This window comes from Lampetra planeri, chromosome 3, assembly GCF_965212315.1.
Source record: "Lampetra planeri chromosome 3, kcLamPlan1.2.h2, whole genome shotgun sequence".
NCBI classification, from domain to species: domain Eukaryota; kingdom Metazoa; phylum Chordata; class Hyperoartia; order Petromyzontiformes; family Petromyzontidae; genus Lampetra; species Lampetra planeri.
The window spans coordinates 23697749-23721777 of record NC_136109.1 but is presented as its reverse complement, the minus strand read 5'-3'; the positions used below and the strand labels follow the sequence as shown (position 1 = coordinate 23721777).

Below are 24029 nucleotides of genomic sequence, written 5' to 3'. Positions count from 1 at the left end.
GGGAGACAGCACGAGGCTGTCAGAGCTGTGGAGAGAGAGGAGTTGCAGCGAGTACAGCCAAGGGGGGCTGTGTGAGAGAAACAGCAGCGGGGCTGCTGTTGTGGATCGGGCCGACATTGGAGTCAGCACCGTGGAGAAGCTACAGAGTAAAGACAGCCGTGTGGGTGTACAGCACGAACCGAATAAAGGACACTGAGCCAGACATCGTGGTCCAGTCGTTTATTACACATTGAACACAAGTGAGTGGGCTTTGGACTCGGCGGCACACCGATAGAAGGGTGGATAGATGATGGCCTGTGGTTCAGACTGGAGAAGGAAACATGTCGGAGGGAGCGCACGTCGAAGAGATGGAACGACAAAATCATCTCGTGAGCAGGTATTAGACAGATCGTTGCAAGATCGTGAGAGATGACAACGACTTGGCGATGAATTATGGCTGGTGGTGGTTAGTGGGCATACCTGAGATTCATAGGTACGAACTAAGGAATAAACACCGCAAACCCGAGGAAGAGTGGCAGGGTGAGAGTTCAATACAAACAACACAGAAGCATAATTTAATTAACAGCTCTTTTTCGATCCACTGCTGGATGAAGGCCTCCAAACACCGTGTCAGTCATGGGCTATTGTTTGACCATACTTCACCACGCTAGGCAATGCATGTTGGCGAAGGGAGGGCCCAAGGTCGGTTAAAATATCAAGAGGCGTGGTGAGCTCGGTGACATCAAGTAACACACAGCTATAGGTAATCTAATGATGAGGGTTATGAGGAGGGCTGAGCAGTACATTTGACGGCGTTATCGAAGGGGAGCTATTGCATCATTTTCCATGGGGATCTATGGCCAATGGAGCACGGAGCACAATTTGAAGGCTGAGCATCTCTCCAATGAGCACTTCAGCCAAACATCCACTTAGACGGTACGGCCCCTCTATCTGTACACACTGACACGTCCCCGCGGAATATTCACTCTCAAATACTGTGTATTACTGTATCTACAAAATCTATAGATTGCACCATTGGGTGTGTTTCATATTTCGGTTTTGGAGGCTTTTACACACAGGGGAAAGCTTACACATCACGACATAGGGCCTGATTGACACCTTGACATAAACACGAAGCTTTGTAGCGTTGGGGAGGATGGAGTGTGGCTGAGACTACACACATATACACGCGCGTGCCTGTTGAAGGTTCTGCCACCTTCTAAATTCTCAAAGTTAAACTAGAAAATAATGATGCAATCTTTACATCTGGGGTTGAGAACTAGAGCAGAATGTATGACAGACAAAAGCAGATCGTTGGTCATTCTGTTTTAGCATTTAACATTTAGTTAAAGGTTAATATTGACCCGTGTTGTGCCCCTCCCATGAGGTTTTGTATGGCTCCCACGTTGACGAAGGGTACGCTTACAGGGTTGCTGAAACAGATCGCATCACCTTGGAGATTTTCCAGTTGCTGGTGATGGAGACATGAGATTGTCTTTTGCCGAAAATTGGACGAGAAAGGAACATTCACCGAAACGCGCATCGGGCCCTGCTAAGGCCTGTGTGTTTTCAAAGCAGGTGATGCACATTTTGATATGGAAAATTTAAACATTTTTTTGTTTCAGCAAATGACACTTATAAGAAGATTTGCGCGGACACTGTGTGATCACCGAGTTGGTTTTATTTAGCTTTGACACCCATTGCAGAGGCATGTCAGCGACTGATGCTTTATGACATTGCTATATGACATATGACAAGAAACACATTATCCATCTCCATCTTTTGATTATACACTATGTAACACGATTTTTGTCCCTGGCTAGTAAATGTTGTTTTTTTTAATTGCTTATGCCTAAAAAGTATAGAAAATGGCTATTATTCCCCACAAACTTTGCTTTTGTGACCAGGACTTTACGTGAAGGAATGACACAAATGCACACCACGTTTTCTCATTAAAAATAGGTATATTTCAAAATATCACTGTCCTGGTCACAAAAGCAAAGTTTGTGGGGAATAATAGACATTTTCTGTACTCTTGAGGCATAAGCAATTAGGAAATAACACTACTCAGTAACAAAACATTTTTTTGTTACACAGTGTTATTAATGGAGTGGATGATTAACTTTGCTTTTGTGTTCTGGTCACAAAAGCAAAGTTTGTTGGGAATAATAACCATTTTCTGTACTTTTGAGGCATAAGCAATTAGAAAATAACACTTACTAGCCAGGAACACATTTTTTGTTGTTACACATTCTATCGCCACTTACAGCAGACAATACCACAATCCGGCAACGTTCACTCGCATACTACAAACCAACAAACTTACGAGTTTTTGGGAACATATACTTGTTTTATCAACGTGAAAATACCAGGGAGAAAATACGACGTATCACAACAATACTATAATTCAGCCCTCTGTCAATCCACTGCTGGATTAAGGCTTCCTCAAATGGGGTTGTTTGATAATCAATTCTTCCCAAGCTGATCAGTGCGGGTTAATGAAGGGGGCGGTCAAGACTGCTTCAGTAATAGCTTGCCACTGATGTTAGTCAAGGAGTCAAATTCTGGGTTTACGGATTTATATTGCATTGTGTTAATCATTGTGCCACTGCTCCCCCATTGCGCTATTATACACTACAAACACATGCGTTGGTGGCTACAGTGCTTACACGTGAGTATTATTGTGTAACAGTGCAGCTGCTTATGAAATGTAAAGCTTCTTGTACTACAATGAAAACAACTCACAAATAATGATGAATGATCCTACAGTGAAATTACCATGTAGAAAAGCCTGACGAATACTAAAAAGTAATAAAGTATAGCGGCTACTCTATAAACGACGTGAAATGTTCCTTACCAGATTTTTAAAACCATAATTCCTATTTCTAAATGTAATTAAAAATACTTGAAAAAGAAACATTCACCATTTGTAAAAATCAGATACATACACATTTGGCACATACTGTAGATAAATGGCCAAATCGTCAACGCACAATCATGGAGCTAAACAAACCCCTCTGGCACTTGGGATTAAATAGCGAGTGGCGGCGCAGTACAAGTATTTCACTATGATCCCTTTCCACATATGTCGCTGCCCATTGCCCCATCTTTCATTAGGCCTTTGCTCATAGGAGGTCAGCGCTTAGCCAGCTGAGGGCATGCTTTTCTTGACGAAGCATTTCCCTCTCTGTCCCACCTTCGCATCCTCAACCGATGGCTCACAGGGCCTCTGTGACAGCAGCGGGGGCAGTGGCGGTGGTGGTGGTCTTCGTGTGGTCAGCAAGCTGGCCACTACTTTCCCGCTCCTTTTCCTCTCTGTCCCAGTTCTGCACCGTGATGCCCAGAATTGACTCAATTTCCTGCACAGCTTCCTGCAGCCAAAGCACAGATAGAGCCTTCCTGAACAGTCCATTTAGGCATGATGCCACAAAATACACTTATTAACCTTTCAACTGGTAAGCGCACGCACTTATAGAAAGTGACTCGCATTTGTTGTGCGGGAACATAATTTGAGCACTACACACACATTATATGCCATATGAGGGCATACCCAGAGACGACCTACATTCATTATATCATGGAATATATCAAGTACGATAATAAAACATTTCAATTTCTATCGCATCTAAATGCAACAACATCTCGAAATGCTTCACTAAAGTGAGGGGCTACATTCGGAAAGATGGCAGTGGCAGGGGTTGGGTAGGTAGGGTTGGGAAACATGGGAGAGAGGAAAGGGAGTAAAGTAAGCCAGAAGCAACTGGAGCCCAGCTGCTGGAACGGCCCGGGCAGCACCAACTAGTCCCAGAGCAGTCCGAGGATGGTGGGATTAAGGCGGGAGAGGGGAGGGTTGTGGGCAGATGAGGCCGGGGACAGAGATAGGAGGCGACGGTTTCGAGGATGGAGAACGTAGGGAAGATATCCGGGTGAGGAGGTGGTGTGGGAGTAAGGCACATTGCAAGGGGCAGAACAAAAAATGTGGTGGAGTGAAAAACATCAAACACAGCCATATGGAGGCAGACGGGATGAACAGGGAAAATTCGGGTTGGGTAGCCGAAACTTTACCAGTGCGCATCTACGTCAATCCAAAGGGAGGTTGGAAGCAGGAGACAGGCAACAGGTAGAAGGCAACTATCCTGCCTAGCAAGTCAATTACTTTAAAACTGTCTCAAAAGGAAAAAAAAGTTCTCAAAAGAAATGTCATCAAATGCATTTCATTTCATATTATGCTACTGCACTTGCACAAATTGCTTCGTGTTTCTTTCTACAGAAGTAGGGAAACAGCGGAGAGCATTGCGAGACCAACCTTAAAATTCGTCTCCCCTTGCATATCGGCGGAGGAGATCTGCTGGTGGATGAGTGCGAGGTTTTGAGCAAAAGTCATCAGCGCAACCTGGAGATCGTCCATGATCACCCTGCGAAAGGGACGCGCACAAGAGCGCGGCTGATGATGCAAAGTGCGCGCGCCATTTGGATGGAAATGAATGCAATTGCTCCACGCAGACCGACACACAAAATGTATCAAACAAAAGATTACGGATGGGCTGGTTGAGGGCGCACTCACATCATCCCGAGCCGCTCACGTCTCTGCCCGTGGATGAGGGTGAAGACGGTTCCCTGCCGCTCCTGATGTCACGTGCGAGCACGCCAGCATGCACGCGCACACACACACACACACGGCATCAAAAAGGAATGTTATTATTCATTGACTTATTTGACTTATTTGTCAAATTGATGTATTTGTATTTGAGTAATGGAAATGGAATGAGGCTGGGTGGCTTAAGGGGAAAATGCACAAAATAAGGGCGCCAGAGGCTAGGTCAAACATCGGAGGACAAACCTTTACAAAATAAATATTTTAATTGCGGAGAAATCTGCAGTTGAGATGTAGAAATTCAACAGTGAGTTTGCGGGCAGCAATCCCTCCTGAGAAACAGGCAAAGAAGCATTGACATGTGGAAGGCATTCCTACCAACGCCACAACATTCTTAATCATAGAAAATATGCCCCCCACATACCAAATGCCATTTGAGAATTACAATCATACACTCTTAAAAAATAACACAGAAAATAGAGAAACTGGATAAATTCCATGGTGGTTATTATTGTTAATGTGGTGAGATCCAAACCATCAGGCGTACTGTATCACTGATGGCCAATACGATGTGAAGCAATACAAACAGACAACACATCCTACTACGTTTTAATTTACGATCTGAGGAAACAAGAAGATGCTCGGTGTAGTCGGCACTTTGCTTCGTTCATCATTTCGTTTTTTTAGTTTTTTATGCTTTGCTTTATGTAAACCCCCCCCCGCCCCTTTTTAAATTAAAGATTTCACAATAGATGTCACGCTCTGCTCTCCTTACCCCTTCCCTCTCTCCCTACTACGTCTTTCGTAGGTAAACGATGTGTTGTATTTGTTAATAGGCTCATTTATTTGTTTTGTTTCAACTGGGCCACCCACCCCCCCTACCCCATTACTCCGGATATTCGAGAGTTGGCTCTGTAGTATTCCCTTATTATTCACGAACCTGCTATCCGGCATCCGCGAAACACTTCTGGAACTCTACACGACTGCATCGAGAGAGGGAGAAAGAAAGTTACGAGAGATAAAGTGTTGAGATAAAGTGATAAGATACTTTAATATTTGTAGCGTCACTACCATGTGGACACACACACGCGCGTGACGTCACTACGCGGAGAAGCGTCACTACCACGTGGGTCCACACACACACCCATACACATGACGTCATCACATCTGGATGCGGGAATGACGTCACGCCGGTTCGGGAGATCTGGAGGTCGTGCGTCATGGCCGCAGGGGTTGTGAGGCCGTGGCACTCTGAGTGAACCCGGCTGGACACGTGACCGGATCAAGTTGGGGGCCCCGGGGGCACCTTGGAGGCCACGTGGACAGGAGAGGAGCCTTCTCGAGAGTTCTCGAAGGTGGGCGTGGCCGGGGTGTGGCCCGGACACGCCGAGGCGCATATAAGCGGCCTCCGCCCCGGGTTCGAGGCTGCTCGTGTCAAGGAAGAAGATGCCTCGTGAAGACACCTCGTGAAGAGGAGCCAAGCCTCAAGTCAGCGTGGCCAGCCAGCAGCAGAGGTCGCAATCGGGTACCCGATACCCGTACCCTACCCGATACCCGGCTACCTGTACCCGGCCGGGTACGGATACGGGTACCCGTTTGCGACCCTGGTGCGGCCGGGTACGGGTACAGGTAGGCCGTGAGTCACTGGTGAGTAACCGTTTGTCACTCATTTCCCAACGTCTTGTCTCTTCTCACAATTCAAGTTCCTAGAATCAACCCACCCGCGCCTGCAACATGGCTTCATCCCAGAGGTCGCAATCGGGTACCCCGATACCCGTACCCTACCCGATACCCGGCTACCTGTACCCGGCCGGGTACGGGTACCCGTTTGCGACCCTGGTGCGGCCGGGTACGGGTAGGCCGTGAGTCACTGGTGAGTAACCGTTTGTCACTCATTTCCCAACGTCTTGTCTCTTCTCACAATTCAAGTTCCTAGAATCAACCCACCCACGCCTGCAACATGGCTTCATCCCAGAGGTCGCAATCGGGTACCCCGATACCCGTACCCTACCCGATACCCGGCCGGGTACGGGTAGCCGGGTATCGGGTAGGGTATGGGTGCGGGTACCTGTTTGCGACCCTGGTGCGGCCGGGTACCGGTAAGGAATCAAAACCCGTTTGCGACCTCTGGCCAGCAGCCCTCCTGGCTTGGTCACGCTAGTTGTAGCGAGTGATGGTGTGTGTTAGCGAGAATAGGTCGGCGGTCACCACCCTATGTTAAGTACTCTTTGGTTCTTTCGGTAAAGTCATGTAGGTGAAAAAATAAAATAAATGAAATAAAAATAAATGTATTAATTCACGGCGTTTCGGGCGCAACGCAAGCGCCCGTCATCAGCTGGGACAACCACAGCAAGAAACAATTGCTGAAATGGTCAAGAGAGCTGCTGCAAAGCAAGAGGTTATATATGTCAGAGAGAGGGGGAGGAGCCAGGGAGGGGAGGCAGAGGGGGGGGGGGCGTGAGGACTTTACTGAAAGAACCAAAGAGTATGGATCCTTGCAGTCACGAAAACTTCCACCCTATGTTAAGTGTTGCCTTGTGTTAACAATAAATAGTGTTGCCTTCCAAGCAGTTGCGAGTGCGCCTAATTCGAGCCCATTACATATTTATAATATTTCATGTTCATTTTGATTGCGAATATTTCGTTTTTGTGTTATGATTAATGTTCACGTATTTCATAAGTTCATCATCCGCCAAATTTGCCATTCACGAGCATCTCCGGAAAGTATCCCTCGTGAAAAAACGAGGGAATGCTGTACAAGAAGATGAATCTGTCTGTATATCACTCATCTGTCTGCCAGTCACCTCACTGGTGGAGTTTTTGTCACACAGCCTGGAGTAGGAGCCAGTTCTGATCAGATGATGAGCTACGCATTTGTCGTGGGCGGTTAAAAAAAAGAAAAAACCTGACTGCAAGGCCACGAGCATCTCCGGAACTCATCCCTCACGAACAACAGGAGAGGGAACGCAGCAGAGCGAAGGCCACCTTGACGTCGAAGCCGATGCCGTGCGCACGGCACATCTTGAAGAAGACGCTGTAGTGCAGCAGCGCCAGGTTGGAGTGCGCCAGCTGGGTGCTCGTCACCGCGTAGCGTCTGCTCGCTGGACGGGACTGCGCGCACGTCATAATCAACGTCGAGGTTATCATCGTCGTCGTCGTTGTCAATATCATTATCATCATTAACGTTCCCATCATCATAATCATTATTTCCAACATTATGAACATCCTCATCAAACAAAGACCATTGTCACTGCATCGCGCGCTTTCAGATGCGCTTCTGCGGCCGTCTGGAACGCTCTTGCTTCCGATATTAGGAAGCCACTGGAGCTATGCACTTTCAAATATAGATTTAAAACTAATTTCTTGAGAACTGCTTTTTGTGTTTAGTTTGTTGTCCTTCCCCCGCATCTCTGATTAGCACGGTTGGCTACGTATGGTGCGGAAGAAGTTCAACATAAATCGATACATTACCACTGTCAACATATCATTAACATCTGCATCGTCATCATAATCATTATCAACATCATCAATATCCTCATCAACATCATCATCACAATTATTATCAACATAATTAAAATCCTCATCAACATCATCACAATCATTCTCATTAACATCATTAATATCCTCATAATCATCATTCTCATCATGATTCGCATCCTCATCAACATCATCATCAACATAATTGTCAACATCATCATCAACTCTTAGTGGGCTCACGCTGGATTACTTGACGCACGCAATTTAACACAATGGCCCATGTTGACAACTTGAGACTGAGCATTGCAAACACTAACGAGTGACTGAAAATGTATTTTTTTTATTCTAGTGCCGCTCACCCTCTTGGCTCTGTCCCCATGTAGAGGCATTGCGCCGGACTCCGGGGTTGGCTCCGACGGCACGGAGAAAATGCTGTTGCGCCAATCCAGCGCTCCGCCCGTCACGAACTCCATGAGGCGCGTCATGGCCAACTGATCGCTGTAACCCACGTCCAGGTCCAACGCCCAAACCTGCAACCAGTTGATTCACCATCATCGCCATCATTATCAAGCCGTGGTCAGTCCACTGCTGGTTGAAGTGGATGAAGGCCTCCCCAAGTCACGCCATCTCTCATAGTCCTCAATAGTTTTTGTACTATTATTTTGATCACCTCCGATTAGCACAGTTGGCTACGTATGGCGCGAAAGAAGTTGAAGATACATACATACGTACATCACAGTTAATGAGCATAGGAACAAAGGCCCAAAATTCCAAATGCAACTAACAAACAGCATTGTTTTACGTGCCAATATCGCCCTCAATAAAATAGGCATCAGTGCACATTACGGCGGAAAGGGAACGGCACCGGGGGGGCACAGAGCAACAGGAATGAAATAAGAAACCCGTCACGACCTCAGCAGCTAACACCGACTGAACAAAGTACATCGCAACCACGCAGCAAAATAAAGCGCAACCGTGCGTAACGAACAGCATTAGTAGTGGATCAAAATAAATAACCACCGTGATGGGACATAGACACACACGGGAAGGAAGCAGAGGAGGAAGGAGACGCGTCGCAAGAGAAGCGGGAGACGGAGGAAGAGGCCGCACCTGTTGCTGGAGGCTCTCGGGGTCGATGAAGGTGACGAAGTCGACCGACAGGTGCCCGACGAAGCCGTGCCCGCAGCACGCCTGCGCCACGCGGCGCGCCAGCTCGTGGAGGGCGCCCGGCTCCACGGAGCTCTGCGGGAGCGACGAGCCCCAGCAGCGCAGCGCCGGGGTGGTGGGGCGCCCGCCCAGCTGGTCGCCCCACGCCTGCACCGCCACGTCCCCCGACGGCTCCAGCAGCAGGTCCACCGTGAGGCAGGTGAGGCTGTCGCCCGGCGGGCAAGCCTCGATCACGCCTCCTGGGTGGAGTGAATGGGATGAGTGACTAGGGTTGGGGTGGGGGGGTGGTGACTTGTCAAAGAAAACTGAATGGACTGCACTGGTGAGTGGTGTTCCAGCACAGGCCCATTGTTCGAATACATTGTGTCTGCCCATTGTTCCAATACATTGTCTGCCTATTGTTATAATACCTCGTGTTTTCCCATTGTTCCAATACATTGTATGTAGCTAGTTAACCTTAACATTCGACATTTCTCAATTGTGTTTTATGGGTAACAAAAGCGTTGATGAAATTCAGGAGAGAAAGGGCATCATGCCTAGGAACTGTTGGTTTTGAATGGAATTGTAGGAGGGGGGGCGGGGGTGGTGGTCATGGGGAGAGTCTCACCGTGGCAGAGGAAGGCCTGGATGAAGGAGGCCCAGTCGGGGTAGAGGTCGTTGCTCACGAGCTCGCAGCGCGTCTCCAGAAACTCCGGCAGCTCCTGAGCAATCCTGGCCACCGCCGCATCCTGGCAGCGTTGAAAGAGCACGTGGTAAGTCGATTTTTTTCTTTTACTTTATAAGTCTTTTTCCAAAGGTACCGCGATCTGCGGCATCTCATGCATGAGATGGAGAGTCCATTTAGAATTCTCGCTGGGATGGAGTAATGAGATCCTGCACAGCGGCTTCCGCGCAGGAATCAAATGGATTGCGGCATCGCGAGGACCGTGAGAGATGGCGACAAGAGTGGGGAGGCCTTCGCACAGCAGCGAATTGACCACGGCCAATGATGATTATCACAAGCAAGTTAAACTCCAGGGACTGCGTGAGCATTAAAGGGAGCCAACAGGAGGTGCTTGCTCTTGCCGAATAATGAGAATGCTTGATTTGTGTTTTTTCTTCGAATATTTGTTCTCATCCTGATTCTCCTTATCTGTGGCCAGCAGCCATTCTGATGCTTGTATCCACGGCCACTGTTCCCCCATGGGGAAGAGAGGGCAGGGTTGACGTACACACACCCACACAAGACACAGATCCCCTGTATAGCCTGATAAGACTTTTGTGGCAAGTGCTGTGAGCGAGCACCTACACATCGCTCCAGATACTCATTTGAGACTGCGTCGACCTAGGGAAGGCCCAGGACTGGATCAGATAATCGTCACTGGTGTTGGCCATGAATTGGAATCGAACCCGGGTGACTGGGTTCGTAGAGCAGTGCGCTAACCGCTGCACTTCCGCTCCCCATACACACACACACATACACACGGGACATGTTCAAATAATTAATATTTCAGCAACGGCGACCGAGAGTGTTACCATTAGCGCGTGTAGGCAACACGAATATTACCCTTGCTATTGACGTAATGATTAAAACAAAAACCCAGCATTCAAATGTGCACCAAAGCTGTGGCTAAAAATATATGTTCATATACAAAGATCCCCCGTATAGCCTTAACAGACTGTAAAGGCAAGTGCTGTTAGCGAGTACCTATAAAGCCAGCACGGCACACGAGGGGGTGGGTGGCCAACACCACGCCTGACCGCCTTTGTCTCCCTAGTGACGATGTTTACACATCGCACCAGGTACTCATTTGAGGCTGAGTAGACCTAGGGGAGGCCCAGGACCGGTTCAGATAATCGTCACTGGTGATGGCCGTGAGCGGGAATCGAACCCGGGTCGCCAGGTTCGTAGCGCAGCGCGCTAGCCGCTACACTACCACTCCCCACTATTCATGTACACGCATACACATACATACACCATGAAAACATCACTTTCCATTAATTATAGATTAGTAATGTGTAAGCGAGTAGGTGAGTTACTATTCGGCAGATCCTATTCAATAATGCATGCCTTTTATTTTAGAAAATTACAACCCACTTAGCTTGGTCACCTAAAAAAACACAAGAATTACTTTTCCATGGTTACAAAGCCACTTTTTTCCTCGATGGGAAGGATAAGCCTCTCTCCTGGCTTTCATAGCACAACGCATTGGCCCCTCGAGATCTGTTTTGTAAACACAGGACACAGATGTAGTCCGGCATTTATCTATTCGTGCGAGAGGCAGATATATATATATGTTTTGGGGGCCTCTGCCAGATTGCTGCCATTTGTACGTAATTTAAACCCGTATCACAATTACGAGGCTTTCCATGAAATGCTCTTTTACATTGTGCTGGGCCTTTAAAAGCCAGAAGTAGGTTTTCATGGTTGTGCTGCGCGGTTTTCCGACGGTTTGTTTTTTTGCCAGCTTCTTCAGGAACTATTGGAACTGAAGAAACTCCCAGCAGCTTGGAGTGAAAACGTCAGATGGATGTGGTTCCGAATAACGCGCGGCAACAACCCGAAAACCCATCATCGGAGAGCTAGATATCCATTACTACACAACCCTCTATCAACAAGCGTCCGCGAGCACCGCCAAAAGGTACCACGCGCAATTCTGCTCGCTTGAGTTAATCAATTAAAGGACAAAAAGAGGCAGGGCCACCCCTGGCGAAGGAGCAGGAGGAGGGGGGAGGGAGACAAATTAATTGCTGCCAGTGACTCTCCCCTGTTTTGTGAGGATAGAACTCAGGCAAGGCCGGGGTGTTTTCATAATGCACCTTCCCGCCGGAATTTAATTGATGCCAGCGTGGGCTGTGCGGTCCAAAGAGAAAGGTCCCCTGTATAGATTTGAACAGGCTCTTGGGGCAAGTGCTGTTATGCGAGCACCTATTCAAGCCAGCGTGGTACATGGGGGGGGGGGCAACACCATGCCAGGCCGCTTTTGTTTTGTTTACCCTGAGCTAGCCTAAGCGGAGGCCCAGAACCGATTCAGATATTTGTAGCTGATGTTGGCTTTGAGTTGAAATCGACCTTGGGATGCCGGGTTCGGTGCGCAGCACACACACACTCTCACTGTGCAGTGCACACACTCTCGCAGGGAGAGAGAGCCGTTTAATTTGCCCACCGGCCGCGGGGATCTGTGCATAACGCGGAACAGGACACGGACGCAAAATAAGCGATGCGCTAAGAAATACAAAATAATTTATCACCCCGATGTAAAGCAATAAATGAATAATGCCACTCAACGCTTGTGTAAAATTGTACGTGTCTACACTTTGCACATATTTGACATAGATATATATTGCCTCTATATAAATAATATATGTCACCGTGTGTCATCGCACACCATTAAAAACTATATTTACTCTACATTAATATATTAGACAATAATCGATGTTAAATGTACACCAAATCTTTGGCTCTGTACAGGTCCATATAATAATAGAATCATAATGAACCATCCGTAATGTTAATGAGTAAATCATCCTGAATGCACCCAGCATCTTTGTATCTCATAAGCTATGCGGGCTTGAGTCTGTTCAGATGTTGTAGGATTGGGCTGCAAGGAGATCAGGCGATGGTAATAAAGCAATGGATTCCTGACTCTATCTGTGCGACACTATGGGTGATATCTCATCATAAGCATTGTGGGTTTTGTCATAACACCGCACAACAGGCATGAGCCAAACATGACCGGAACTGGCCAAACATCCGAATGCAGGATGCCATATCCAATGCAGTTTGGATTTATTTAGCATTCAAAATGAATCTGCGTGCCTATACGCCCTATTACATTTTTTTACAGACCTTTGTTAATCTACTACCGGATGAAGGCTGTGTAGGTTATGGGGGTTGTTTGACCATACTTCACCATACTGGTCAGTGCGGGTTGGTGAAGGGGGTGGCGCAGGGCGAGTTAAGATTTTAAAAAACCTTGTAAGCCATGGCCAGGAATCAAACTCAGGTCGCCTGGTTCGTACCGCAGTGTGCCACCTGCTGCGACACTGCTACATCTCTAAGTGCGGAATACAAACGATGAGCCCTATTCTCAGATTTCGAGTTCTGAATATATAAGGTTGTGATTTTTTGGGTTTTTATTAATCAACACTCATAACCAGGTGCTTAATTCTAGATTTTAAGCTTTTGTGACTGCAAGGATTCATATTCTTAGGTTTTTTTCGGTAAAGTCACATAGGTAAAAAATTTAAATTAAAATGAATGAAAATAAAATAAAATAAAAAAATATTTTATTTTTATTAATTTGAATTTTAATTTTTTACCTACGTGACTTTACCGAAAAAACCTAAGAATAAGGTGCTTAATTTTAGCCGTAGCTGTGCAGGGGCTGAGCATCGCAAACAAAGTTGTCGTTCGGGGCCCCAGGGGGTTAGGGGTTGGGCGTTGAGGGGGCCCTGAATAAAATGCCATGCGAAATGAATCCCCGCTTGCAAATGTGATTACAGGTAGCAAAGATCTGATGAAGTATCATGAATCCCACCCAACATGTACACACGCACTTCACTACAACAACAGAGATCTCACGATTATGTTCAAGTATACTTATTAATTAAATTTAGAATAATATTTTTATTTAGTTTTTTTGTTGTTGTTGGTGGTGGTGCCGGCGCTGGCTTATTATGCCAAATGTAATGAAGACATGCTTCGGAGAACTTCACTGAGCATCACAGCACACAGATTTTAATTACTATCCAGTGCATGCACCATGAAATAAACTTTCACAATGTCCCACTTTTTCTGGGGGGGGGGGAGGGTTGGGGGTGGGGTTTGGAAAGACATTTAAATCACACTGAGTCATACGACCCAGGATGTTACGGTATTGGGATTGTTGGCCAAATCCATCATCATCACCATTGCCATCTTCATCAGTAGAACTATGATAACCAGGATGTTTAGCAAACTCATTTTAGAATACAGTTTGGTTTAAATCATAATAATATTTTCTTACAAATGTACAGTCCTTTGCCAGTCAAATGCTGAACATAGGCCACCCAATTTCGTACAGGTAATGAAGGGTCTTTTTTAACCATACTTCACCACATTGGCCATTGCAGGTTGGTAACAGGAGGGGCCAGGATCAGTTCAGACATCACTCGCACACACCAAATGTCAGCTGTGGCCAGGAATCAAACTCAGGTCGCTGGGTTCATAGGGTACTGTAGTGCGCCAAGCACAACGCACAAACGTAGTTATAGAGGATGGAAGGATAGAGCTTCGAGGTTTGTAATGTTTGCAGAAACAGCCCCGATACTGATTACGTTTTTTTTTATTATAAATTGGCCGCACTGAAAGAGGCGAATAGGGTTTATTGACGAATTTGCGCTGAGAGTGCCGTGCAGTTTCCGTGAGATGTGGGAGAATGCAAAAATCAGAAACAGACTGTGATGTGCTACTATCATCACGACAATTACCACCACCATCACCAAAATCATCATCATTGCTACTGTCATCAATATAATCACCACCACCATTCCCAAAATCATCATCCAAATCATCATCACCGTCATCATCAGTATCATCGGTCAATGCTCAATTTTAAAGCTACAGAAAAGCAGCAGTGATATAAATAATCAAGACAAACAACTTCCAAACAATTTCATGCATGTTGTTCTGATCATTATGATGAGTTTATTCATTCAACGAGGGTTCTCACCCGTGCCCAGCGATGCCTCCACTGCTCGGAGCCGTAGCGCCGGCTCTCGCTCAGCACCCAGCGGTGGCAGGGCAGATGCTGGGCCACGGGGCAGCTGGCCGTGCCGCGTCCACCCGGGCCCTCCTCCGTCTTGAGCAGCCAGCACCGCACACCAGCGTGGGCGGCCACGAGCCGCGACAGGCTCTCCACTAGCTGGTCGCCGCACCGCAGACCACACACACGCCAAGTCATATCGCGCTCCTCCGCACCGTGTCACATGGTGCCATGCCAGTTCTTATCAGAATGAATCCGCTTCGTAGAGCAATGACGATGAGCGACACACCACCTGTGGCATTTGTCATGGGTAAAAAATAGAATTGACTGCACGGCAATATATGCATATCCCTACAAGTGTGCAGCACACATCTAACAACAATTTAGGAAATACACATACGCTCACGCAGTGCAGTTGTATTTGTGATTACAGCTTAGAAAAAATGTACCCGTAAAAACAAAGTTTTTCACTATAAATCCTTTATATGCATGGCATCGGTTTAATTTATTATTCATTTCTGTTTTCTTGAGTAAGAGTTTCATTTTAATCACATTGGTATTTTAAATTAAATATGAAATTTTTTTTTCCCTAAAAAGTGGAAAATTTTGGAAAAAAATTTTCACGAAAATAAATTGTCACGCACAACGAGTCTGTGTGCAAAATGTCAGCTCGATTGGATCACGGGAAGTGGGTTAAAAAACGACCGAAAGATTTGCACGGTCGTAAGCGCGCAAGCAAGCAAGCAAGTGAACTTAATATAAAGGATTTAAAAAGACTGCATCCTTCCACAGGACGAGTTAGTACCGGCTTGTGTTTGCATCTGTCAAGGCCCACATCAGTGCAGGCGCCTTTCCAACTTCTTAGTTAATTGTTTCCAGACAGCCTCCTTCCTCGATACAAGTGGGAATCAGGGACGCTATTAAAACAACTGACCACTGCATTCACCCGTACCCTTGAGCCACCCACCCAGTGGTTCTTTGGGCCAATGGCGGACGTGAACATCGCTGCCAGAAACATCTAAAAGCCACCGGCTGCGAGGCATTACAATGGGAGGAGCGCAGCTACGAGGTTAGGGTGACTCAGGGCAGGTACGCCCCAGTATCGGAACGGTACAAAACAGTGATAGTGGAAATAAATGCCCCGCTATGTCTCCAACGCAGATTTAATAATTTTTCTACACACACCCCGCCCCCCCTGCCGCATTTTATATTGCGCATTATAAATGCTCATTAATTACTCGTTTCTGTCTGGTAATTTAACTACAATTAATGCCACCGCCACGCACTGGTTAATTTAAAAAGCGGTTGACGAGTCACTGCGCGCGACGAGCATATTTAAGCATGTTTCGAAAATTAGCAGTAAGTACGGTCTTAATTTGCTCAGTAAAGAAATCATCCACTTTCACAACAACAAAATCACGAGAGAGACAGAGACAGAGCACGAGCCAAAGCGAGAGAGAATTGCGGGGGAGGGAAGGAGGTGGGTGGAAAGTAGAGAGGGCTTTTTTTTGTGCGTGTGGTAAAGCACGCATTATTTATTTATTTCGTCCCGATGACAGCGGCTCCGCCGCCAGGCTATTTGTGTCACGCTGCTTGTAATCTGGGATGCGAACGCTCCGCGCCCGCGTGAGATGCAACACAGCCGAGCGCCGCCCCCTGAACCGCGTCGGAAACAAATCGCTGCCGTCCGGGAAAGATTAGCAAAGATGATCCGAGAGCACATTCATTCCAAAAACAATAAAATCGGTCGCAGGCCATTAGTTTGCGTAATTTGTGTAATAATATTACGCCGCCGAAAAGTGCGGGCGGAGCAAAATGGATTTTTTTAAAGGATGGCGGCTTGTGCAGACAGCATCGTGTTTGGGAGGAATATTTGTTTTCAATTTATTACTCGTGTGGCAATATTGTTTAACCTCCCGCTGCATTGTGGTGTGCGCGAACCCCTGCGTACGGCAGAGCCGCAGTGACTAATGGGCACACTCCGCTGCCACTTGGTAATCATTTGTTTTGTAAGTAATCTAGTTTGGCACCTTAGCTGTTTTTTACTAATTTCATCAACATTGTAATTCATCGCGCTTCACAGTCACTAATGCTCTAATTTATTGCCGTCCGAGGCTCGCTCGCGCGCGCGCTTCCACTCGCGCGTGTACGCACGCGGACAGACACACGCGGGGGAGCGTGCACACGCATGTGCACGTGCGCACACTCGCACATTCGTGTGTGCGCGCGCACGTACGCGCGTGTGCGCCGCGTGTTCCATGCGTGTGCTCATGCTGCGTTTTCCATATAGTATTCCACGTGAGCCATCGGTACGAAGAGCAGCCCGAGGCAGGAAAATATAGTGTGTATCAGATGGGCACTTGCTAACAAGGTGTGAAAAGAAATAGCGAGCGCACCTGTTAATGCACGCCTTTGCAAATTGACCCCCAAAGGCACAGGGGAATGTTTATAGTTGCGCGTGTTTTTGTATTTTTCCCCTCCGCCAATATCACGTGCAACCTATACGCCCCAAAGCTACGGTCTGTGTCACTTAAGAGTAAACCAAGAGGCTTTATGGAGAGGGCACCCATCCCAATCGTGCAAGCGTGTTCTCGACGTCGTGTTTCACAGAGTCATCAAACGGAATGTCACCGAGCCCCCCCATTGTTTAGCTTTCCATCGCGCCAGCCGTACCTGTTAAGGCTCCACGGTGGCTCGGCAACGCGCGTCTCCTGCCGTTGCGACCGGTGGCGTCGCGTGTACGGCATGGGCCAACCTCGGCCCCTTTGGCCTGCGGGCCCTTGGTGCGGTGGCACCGCCTACGCACTCGACGGCTACGCAACTTGATTGCGACGTCCCCCCGGTGCTCTTGTGGCAGGAGGCAGGGCACGGAGGGAAGAAACGATATTGTCGAGAATGGAGGACCATGTTTCTCGTTTCCCAATAAAATGGGCCCCGTAACCAGGTTGGCAACGGGAAAAGACCCATCACCGAAATGCGTGCGGAGGTTGACTTTCTACTCTGAAGCTGCCGTAATGCGGTTTTGCAAAATGAAAATGCTTCAGGAGAATTGTCTTATTGCTTATCCTTGATAACCAATATTCTTATACGTCTTTTTGAGCACGCCTGCCCGAGGATGCTGTCAACACAACGGCTTGGAAATAATCCTGCCATTGTAAAAGGCACTTTAATTAAATGAGGAGGTGTTGCTGCTGCTGCTGCTGCAGATATCCTAAGGTGAACTTGAGCGAACACCAGCGAGCCGCTTCGCTTTCACTTGTGCCAGCGCAACACCAATAGCGGCCGTGCGGTGCAGAATTTCCGTCGGGATGCCACAGTCTCTGGTACACACTGACGGCGTGTGAGACAAGGTTTTTTTTCTTCCTACTAAAACAGAGCGGGGGAACTGACAGGCCACGAGTCGGATATGGCTCACACGTCTTCAATTCGTATGGCACGTGGGCAGAGGAGGCCTACCACCTCCGATTAGCATGGTTGGCTACGTAAGGTGCGAAAGAACTTCAACATACATACATATATAACAACAACAACCGCCATTTGGCACTAAGTGGCGGTGACGTCACCACGACGCTTGTGCCAGGCCATGTGCACCTTGAGGCCACGTGAAGTGTCGAACGCCCGCTGGCAGGAGGTCACGGGGCAGACCCAGGTGCCACGGGTCGACTGACTGAGATGACTGAGATGACTGGCTGATGCACCACCTGTGCCTCCTACTGTGCCAACATATATACAGCCCCACCCACAGACGACATTAATCCATCACTGCAAGGATCTCAGCCAAACTAATTGGGTACCTGAGTGAACAATACTCGAGCTGGCACCAACAATATGTGTTTCTAATATTCGTGTAATAAACGACTGGACCACGATGTCTGGCTCAGTGTCCTTTATTATTCGGTTCGTGCTGTACACCCACACGGCTGTCTTTACTCTGTAGCTTCTCCACGGTGCTGACTCCAATGTCGGCCCGATCCACAACAGCAGCTCCGCTGCTGTTTCTCTCACACAGCCCCCCTTGGCTGTACTCGCTGCTGCACTTCTCCCTCCGCAGCTCTGACAGCTTCTTGCTCTCTCTCTCTCTCTCCGCAGCTCCTCCTGGCAGCCACACCGCTGCCTCTCACAAGCAGCCCCCTCTCTCTCTCTCTCTCTCCGCAGCTTCTCCTGGCAGCCACACCGCTGCCTCTAACACGCAGCCCTCCTGGCTGTCTCCTCTGCAGCTGCACACCACTCCGCAGCTTCCTCTTATCTTCGGGGTTGGCTCCCGATGGCCGTCGGCGCCCCCCCTCTCCACACTCGCCCGCGTGGCCTCACTCTTTTCCGCTCACACCCCGACTGACTTCTCCTTCCGGTTTACGCGCTTAAGAACCCCCTACCTTTCACCCACGTCACCTGGCTCCGCCTCCTCGTGACGTCACATCCGGAAGGTCGCTTTCGCCCGCATTACACCACCCTCCCCCATAGAAAAAACCCAGCCGACCTCGGCTGAACAACACCAAAGCGTAATGCGGTGAACCGACCTTCCCCCTTAAAGGACACTAAGCATGCAATATAACAACAAGAACAACACACAAGTAACATCGACGAACGTACGGAAGCATGCGATAAATACGACGGCAAGAACAAGAACAATAACAACATACAATCAACGAAACGTAAGCGATTTGGAACGAGTGCGGGTCGCCGGCCCGTCCCGGACGGTCGGCGGCCCGCTTGTAGAACGGGGACGCGATGGAACACGAGAAATGACAGGGGGTAATTCCCCTGCTGCGATTGGAAGTCCACCGACATCTCGTGTCCCTGACGAATCGGTCTTGGTCATATTCCGCGAATGCGCCTGCAGCGGGGTCGGAAGGGTCGCCGGGCTAGAAGGTCCCGCAGCCTTGGCAGGCGCCCTCCGAACAGGCCCACTCCTCCCCCGCGGTGTCACGGTCGGCCTGTCTGGAACAGGTACGACAGGCGCTCCAGCAAGATCAATGGACGCAGGCGGGGAAGAGTCAGAGTCAGCAGCAACAGACCCCGGCAAGGCAACATTGGGAGATGACGCATCACGTAGGGGAGCAACATATGGTTTCAACCGCGACGTATGAACAAACCAACGGCGAGAACCAAACAGAACGCGCGCCGACTGTGGATTGGGAACCTCAATGAGGCGCACAGGACCATGCCAAGGTTTGTGCAATTTAGGAGAGGTCCCCGGCCGCACCTGCGGGCAATGGAGCCAGGCCAGGTCTCCCACCTTCCAGGGGCACTCCCCCTCAGACCGCCGAGCATACCGCTCGTTCCGGGCCTGGGCTTTGGCCGTAGCCACGCGGGCGTTTTCCCGCGCCTCCGTAACCCGGCGAACCGTGTCCTGAATGTATTCAGGGAGTGGTTTACGAGGTCCCTTCACCCCAGTACCCAATTGCACATCCACCGGAGGCACGTTTTCCCGACCATACATAAGGTAAAACGGCGAATACCCTGTAGCCGCATGGGGCGTCATCCTGTACGCCGAAAGCACTCCGGGGATGTGCAGATCCCAATCTGATTGTTGTTCACTCACGGTATGGCAAAGCATGGCAGACAATGTCCTGTTCAGCCGCTCAACCATACCATCCGTCTGCGGATGGTATGGAGATGTCCGTATCTTCTTAGTCCCAAGGCCTGCGCACACTTCAGCCAATAATTTAGAAGAGAAATTTCGGCCCTGGTCCGTGAGGAGTCTCTCCGGCGCCCCCTTATCCATAATGTACCCAAACAAAAAGGCGTCGGTGATGGCCGCGGCCGACTGATCGGGCAACGGCCAGGCCATCGGCCAACGGGAGAGATACTCAACCCCTACCAGCAAATATTTATTTCCCCTCGCCGATGGTGGGAAGGGTCCCAATATGTCCAGTGCCACCAATTCATTGACTCGAGACACCTGAATCGACTGGAGAGGCGGCACGTAAGGATGTTTAGGCGGCTTACGCCGGGCGCATTCAGGGCACGCGCGCACGTGCCCTACGACATCTGTCGCCATGCCGTGCCAAAAATAATGACGTTGTAACGTCAACAAGGTCTTCTGCACCCCTAAATGTAAGAGAGTGTCACAATGGAGGGTTCTAATCAACTCGAATCGCAAGGACGTTGGTACCACCAGGCGCCAACGTTCCTGGAACCCCTCCCGCCACATAAGCAGACCATCTCGGAGAGCGGTTTGCGGCCCCACAGCCGTACTCGGACTCCCATTGTCCTTAGCAGACCGCTTCCGCAAGGACACCAATGACTCATCCATCATCTGTTCCCGGATCCAGACAGACCGCGGCAGATTCAAAACCCCGTCAGCCGGTCCCGGTTCCATCGGAGTGTCCGACTTCTCGACGGCCAACGTAAGCGGCTGAGGGGGGTTTGGAATCGGCGAACACCTATGCGTCCCCGACTCACATTTACAAGGGGCACGCCGCGGTAATCTGGAAAGTGCGTCAGCGTTCGCATGGCGCACTCCCTTCCGATGTTGAATTTGGAAGGAAAATTCCTGTAGCGTGTCCAACCAACGTGCCAACTGTCCGGATGGCTGGTCAATTTTAAGGGCATATTGCAAGGCCGCATGATCCGTACGCACAATAAAAGAACGACCGTAGAGGTATGGTCGAAATTGCCGTAGGAAAAAAACAACCGCCAATAGTTCTCTGCGAGTGACACAGTAGCGGGTTTCCGCAGGAGACAAGACTCGGCTACCATACGCCACGACACGCTCTACACCCCCTTTAGACTGTGATAACACCGCCCCAATACCTGTGTCACTCGCGTCCGTATCAAGAATGAATGGGTGATCGAAATCGGGATAATCCAATGTTGGGGCCGTGGCCAATAGATCACGCAGACTCTGAAAGGCCGCCTCCTCCGGCTGTCCCCAAACAAACTTCCGTCCTTTACCCGTAAGGAGATGCAAAGGCCTCGCAATCGTCGCAAAACCCGGCACAAATCTTCGGTAATACGAGGCAAATCCCAAAAACCGCCGAACATCCCCCACGGTGGCCGGAGTCGGCCAATCCCGGACGCACGCCGTCTTTTCCGGATCCGTGGACACTCCCTCAGCGCTCACAATGTGCCCCAAATAGCGGACGGACCGTTGCAGTAGGTGACATTTCTTTGGTTTGAATTTCAATTTGGCAGAACGCATCCTCGTGAACACTGTCTCCAGCCGCGTCAAATGTTCATCGAATGTGCGGCTGAAGACAATGATATCGTCCAAATATATAAGACATGTCTCCCACTGCAACCCCGTCAAAACGAGCTCCATCAATCTTTGAAATGTAGCAGGGGCCGCATTCAATCCCATCGGGAGACAGTTGAATTGAAATAACCCCTGCGGCGTACGGAATGCGGTTTTCTCCCGTGAGGACTCGTCAAGGGGAAGCTGCCAAAATCCCGAAGAGAGGTCCAGTGTGGAAAAGAACTTAGCCCCCGACAATGCGTCGAGGGAGTCATCCATACGCGGCAGGGGGTACGCATCTGCCACCGTTATCTTATTCAATTTGCGGAAATCAACACAAAATCGCAATTTGCCATCCTTCTTCTTAACCAAGACGACTGGAGCGCCCCATGGGCTGTTAGATGGCGATATAATGTCCGCAGCCAACATGTCTTCCACTGCCCCCCGTACGTGTTCTCGCTCCGCAGGACTCATCCGATGCGAATTTAATCGAATAGGGGCAGCATCGCCCGTCTCAATGTGATGGTAAAGCAAGGAAGTGCGGCCCAAATCCAAATCATCGGAGCTGAACACATCGGAATATGTCAACAACAATTTACGCAGCGCACCACGTTGCTCCATGGACAGGGAAGAATTTTCGTCACATAAATGAGCAACCCAACGATCATCCGAACTCCTTGGCTCGGAAACCCCAGCAACAACTCCCCGGCTATGTGGACAATCATGGGTCGCAAACGCCGTAGTGGCATGTGCCACAACCGTACCGGCCGGGACACGGACGTTTTCTCCCCCCGCATTAAGCACCTGTAAAAACGGTAATTGATCCGGCCGGACGATGGTCTGTGCCCCCACTAACGCCAACCCGGTTGTTATCGTGGCGGACGGTGACAACAAGACCCCTACTGCTCCTAGCCGATCAGGCAGGGGCTTCCGATACCGCAAGGGTATAAGCATCTGTGTACCAGGTGGGATGTCCACAGATGCGACGGACAGCGCCTGCACTTGTACGGCCGAAGCAGGTCGCCCCCAGGGCGACGGCAGAAACGAGATTTGACGGCCCCCCGGCAGTTCAATACAATTCTCATTGATTTTGATCAAAATGGGCATCTTAGCCAAAAAATCGGTGCCTAACAAACAAGGAACCGCCAAAGATCTCGATATCAACACAACACCCGAGGCCGACACATCCCCAATAGATATCTTAGCATCCACCTGACCCACGATACCCATGCTACCCCCGTTCGCAGCGACGCACGACCCATAAACCGGACGCACAGCCCCCGACGGAATTCCCAACAGATGGAAAATGACATCCGATATAATAGTCGCAGACGCCCCCGAGTCGACCAAAATGCGCACGTCCACACCTTGTATGGACCCCGGTACAGTGGACGAACCCGTAGCGGCCGCGACAACCCTCCGTGCCAATTTGCGCCACTGCGTAACTGAATGACAAGGCCCCGTCGATGGCCTTTCTTTAACAACAACAATAGGATCGCGCAACACAGGTGGTGGGTGAGGTGGAAAGCCTTGCCGAGTGTCTGGTGCGTGCCGACATGCCTGTTTCGGAGGATCTTTAGCCGACTTGACCGGTGCCGAGGCCTCCTGCTGCGGCGGAGCCGGGAAGCGGGCCCAGCAGTCTCTGGCGTAGTGGCCCCTACGCCCGCAGCGGAAACATTCGGCCTCGTTGCGCCGAAGCGCAGGCCTCGCCTCCTGACGGCCCCGTTCTGGTAGCACCGCGCGCGGTCTCGGCCCGCCGCGTCCCGTCCATGGAGCGGAGGCGGCCGTCAGTTGTTGAGGGCCCCGGTCATCCGGAACATAGACGGCCTGCGCAGGGTTCCACCCCAGCGCATCCCCTTCTTTGACGGGCCCCCCCGTCCACGCCGTCACTTGTTTCCAGCGACGGAGG

At 49.5% G+C, this 24029-nt stretch overlaps 1 protein-coding gene across 1 annotated transcript in view; it reads right to left on the bottom strand.

Moving 5' to 3' along the window:
- Window positions 1–1642: 1642 nt before the first annotated feature.
- The window catches only part of IQCH (IQ motif containing H), a 73624-nt gene continuing 51237 nt past the window's right edge, over window positions 1643–24029 (bottom strand). Inside the window, exons 15-22 of the mRNA XM_078624313.1 lie at window positions 14911–15102; window positions 9825–9945; window positions 9161–9456; window positions 8410–8580; window positions 7559–7684; window positions 4544–4605; window positions 4286–4394; window positions 1643–3350 (exon numbers count right to left, since the gene is read on the bottom strand). Coding sequence (XP_078480439.1) covers window positions 3198–3350; window positions 4286–4394; window positions 4544–4605; window positions 7559–7684; window positions 8410–8580; window positions 9161–9456; window positions 9825–9945; window positions 14911–15102 — 1230 coding nt within the window. The 3' untranslated portion in view covers window positions 1643–3197. The remainder of the gene's footprint in view (window positions 3351–4285; window positions 4395–4543; window positions 4606–7558; window positions 7685–8409; window positions 8581–9160; window positions 9457–9824; window positions 9946–14910; window positions 15103–24029) is intronic.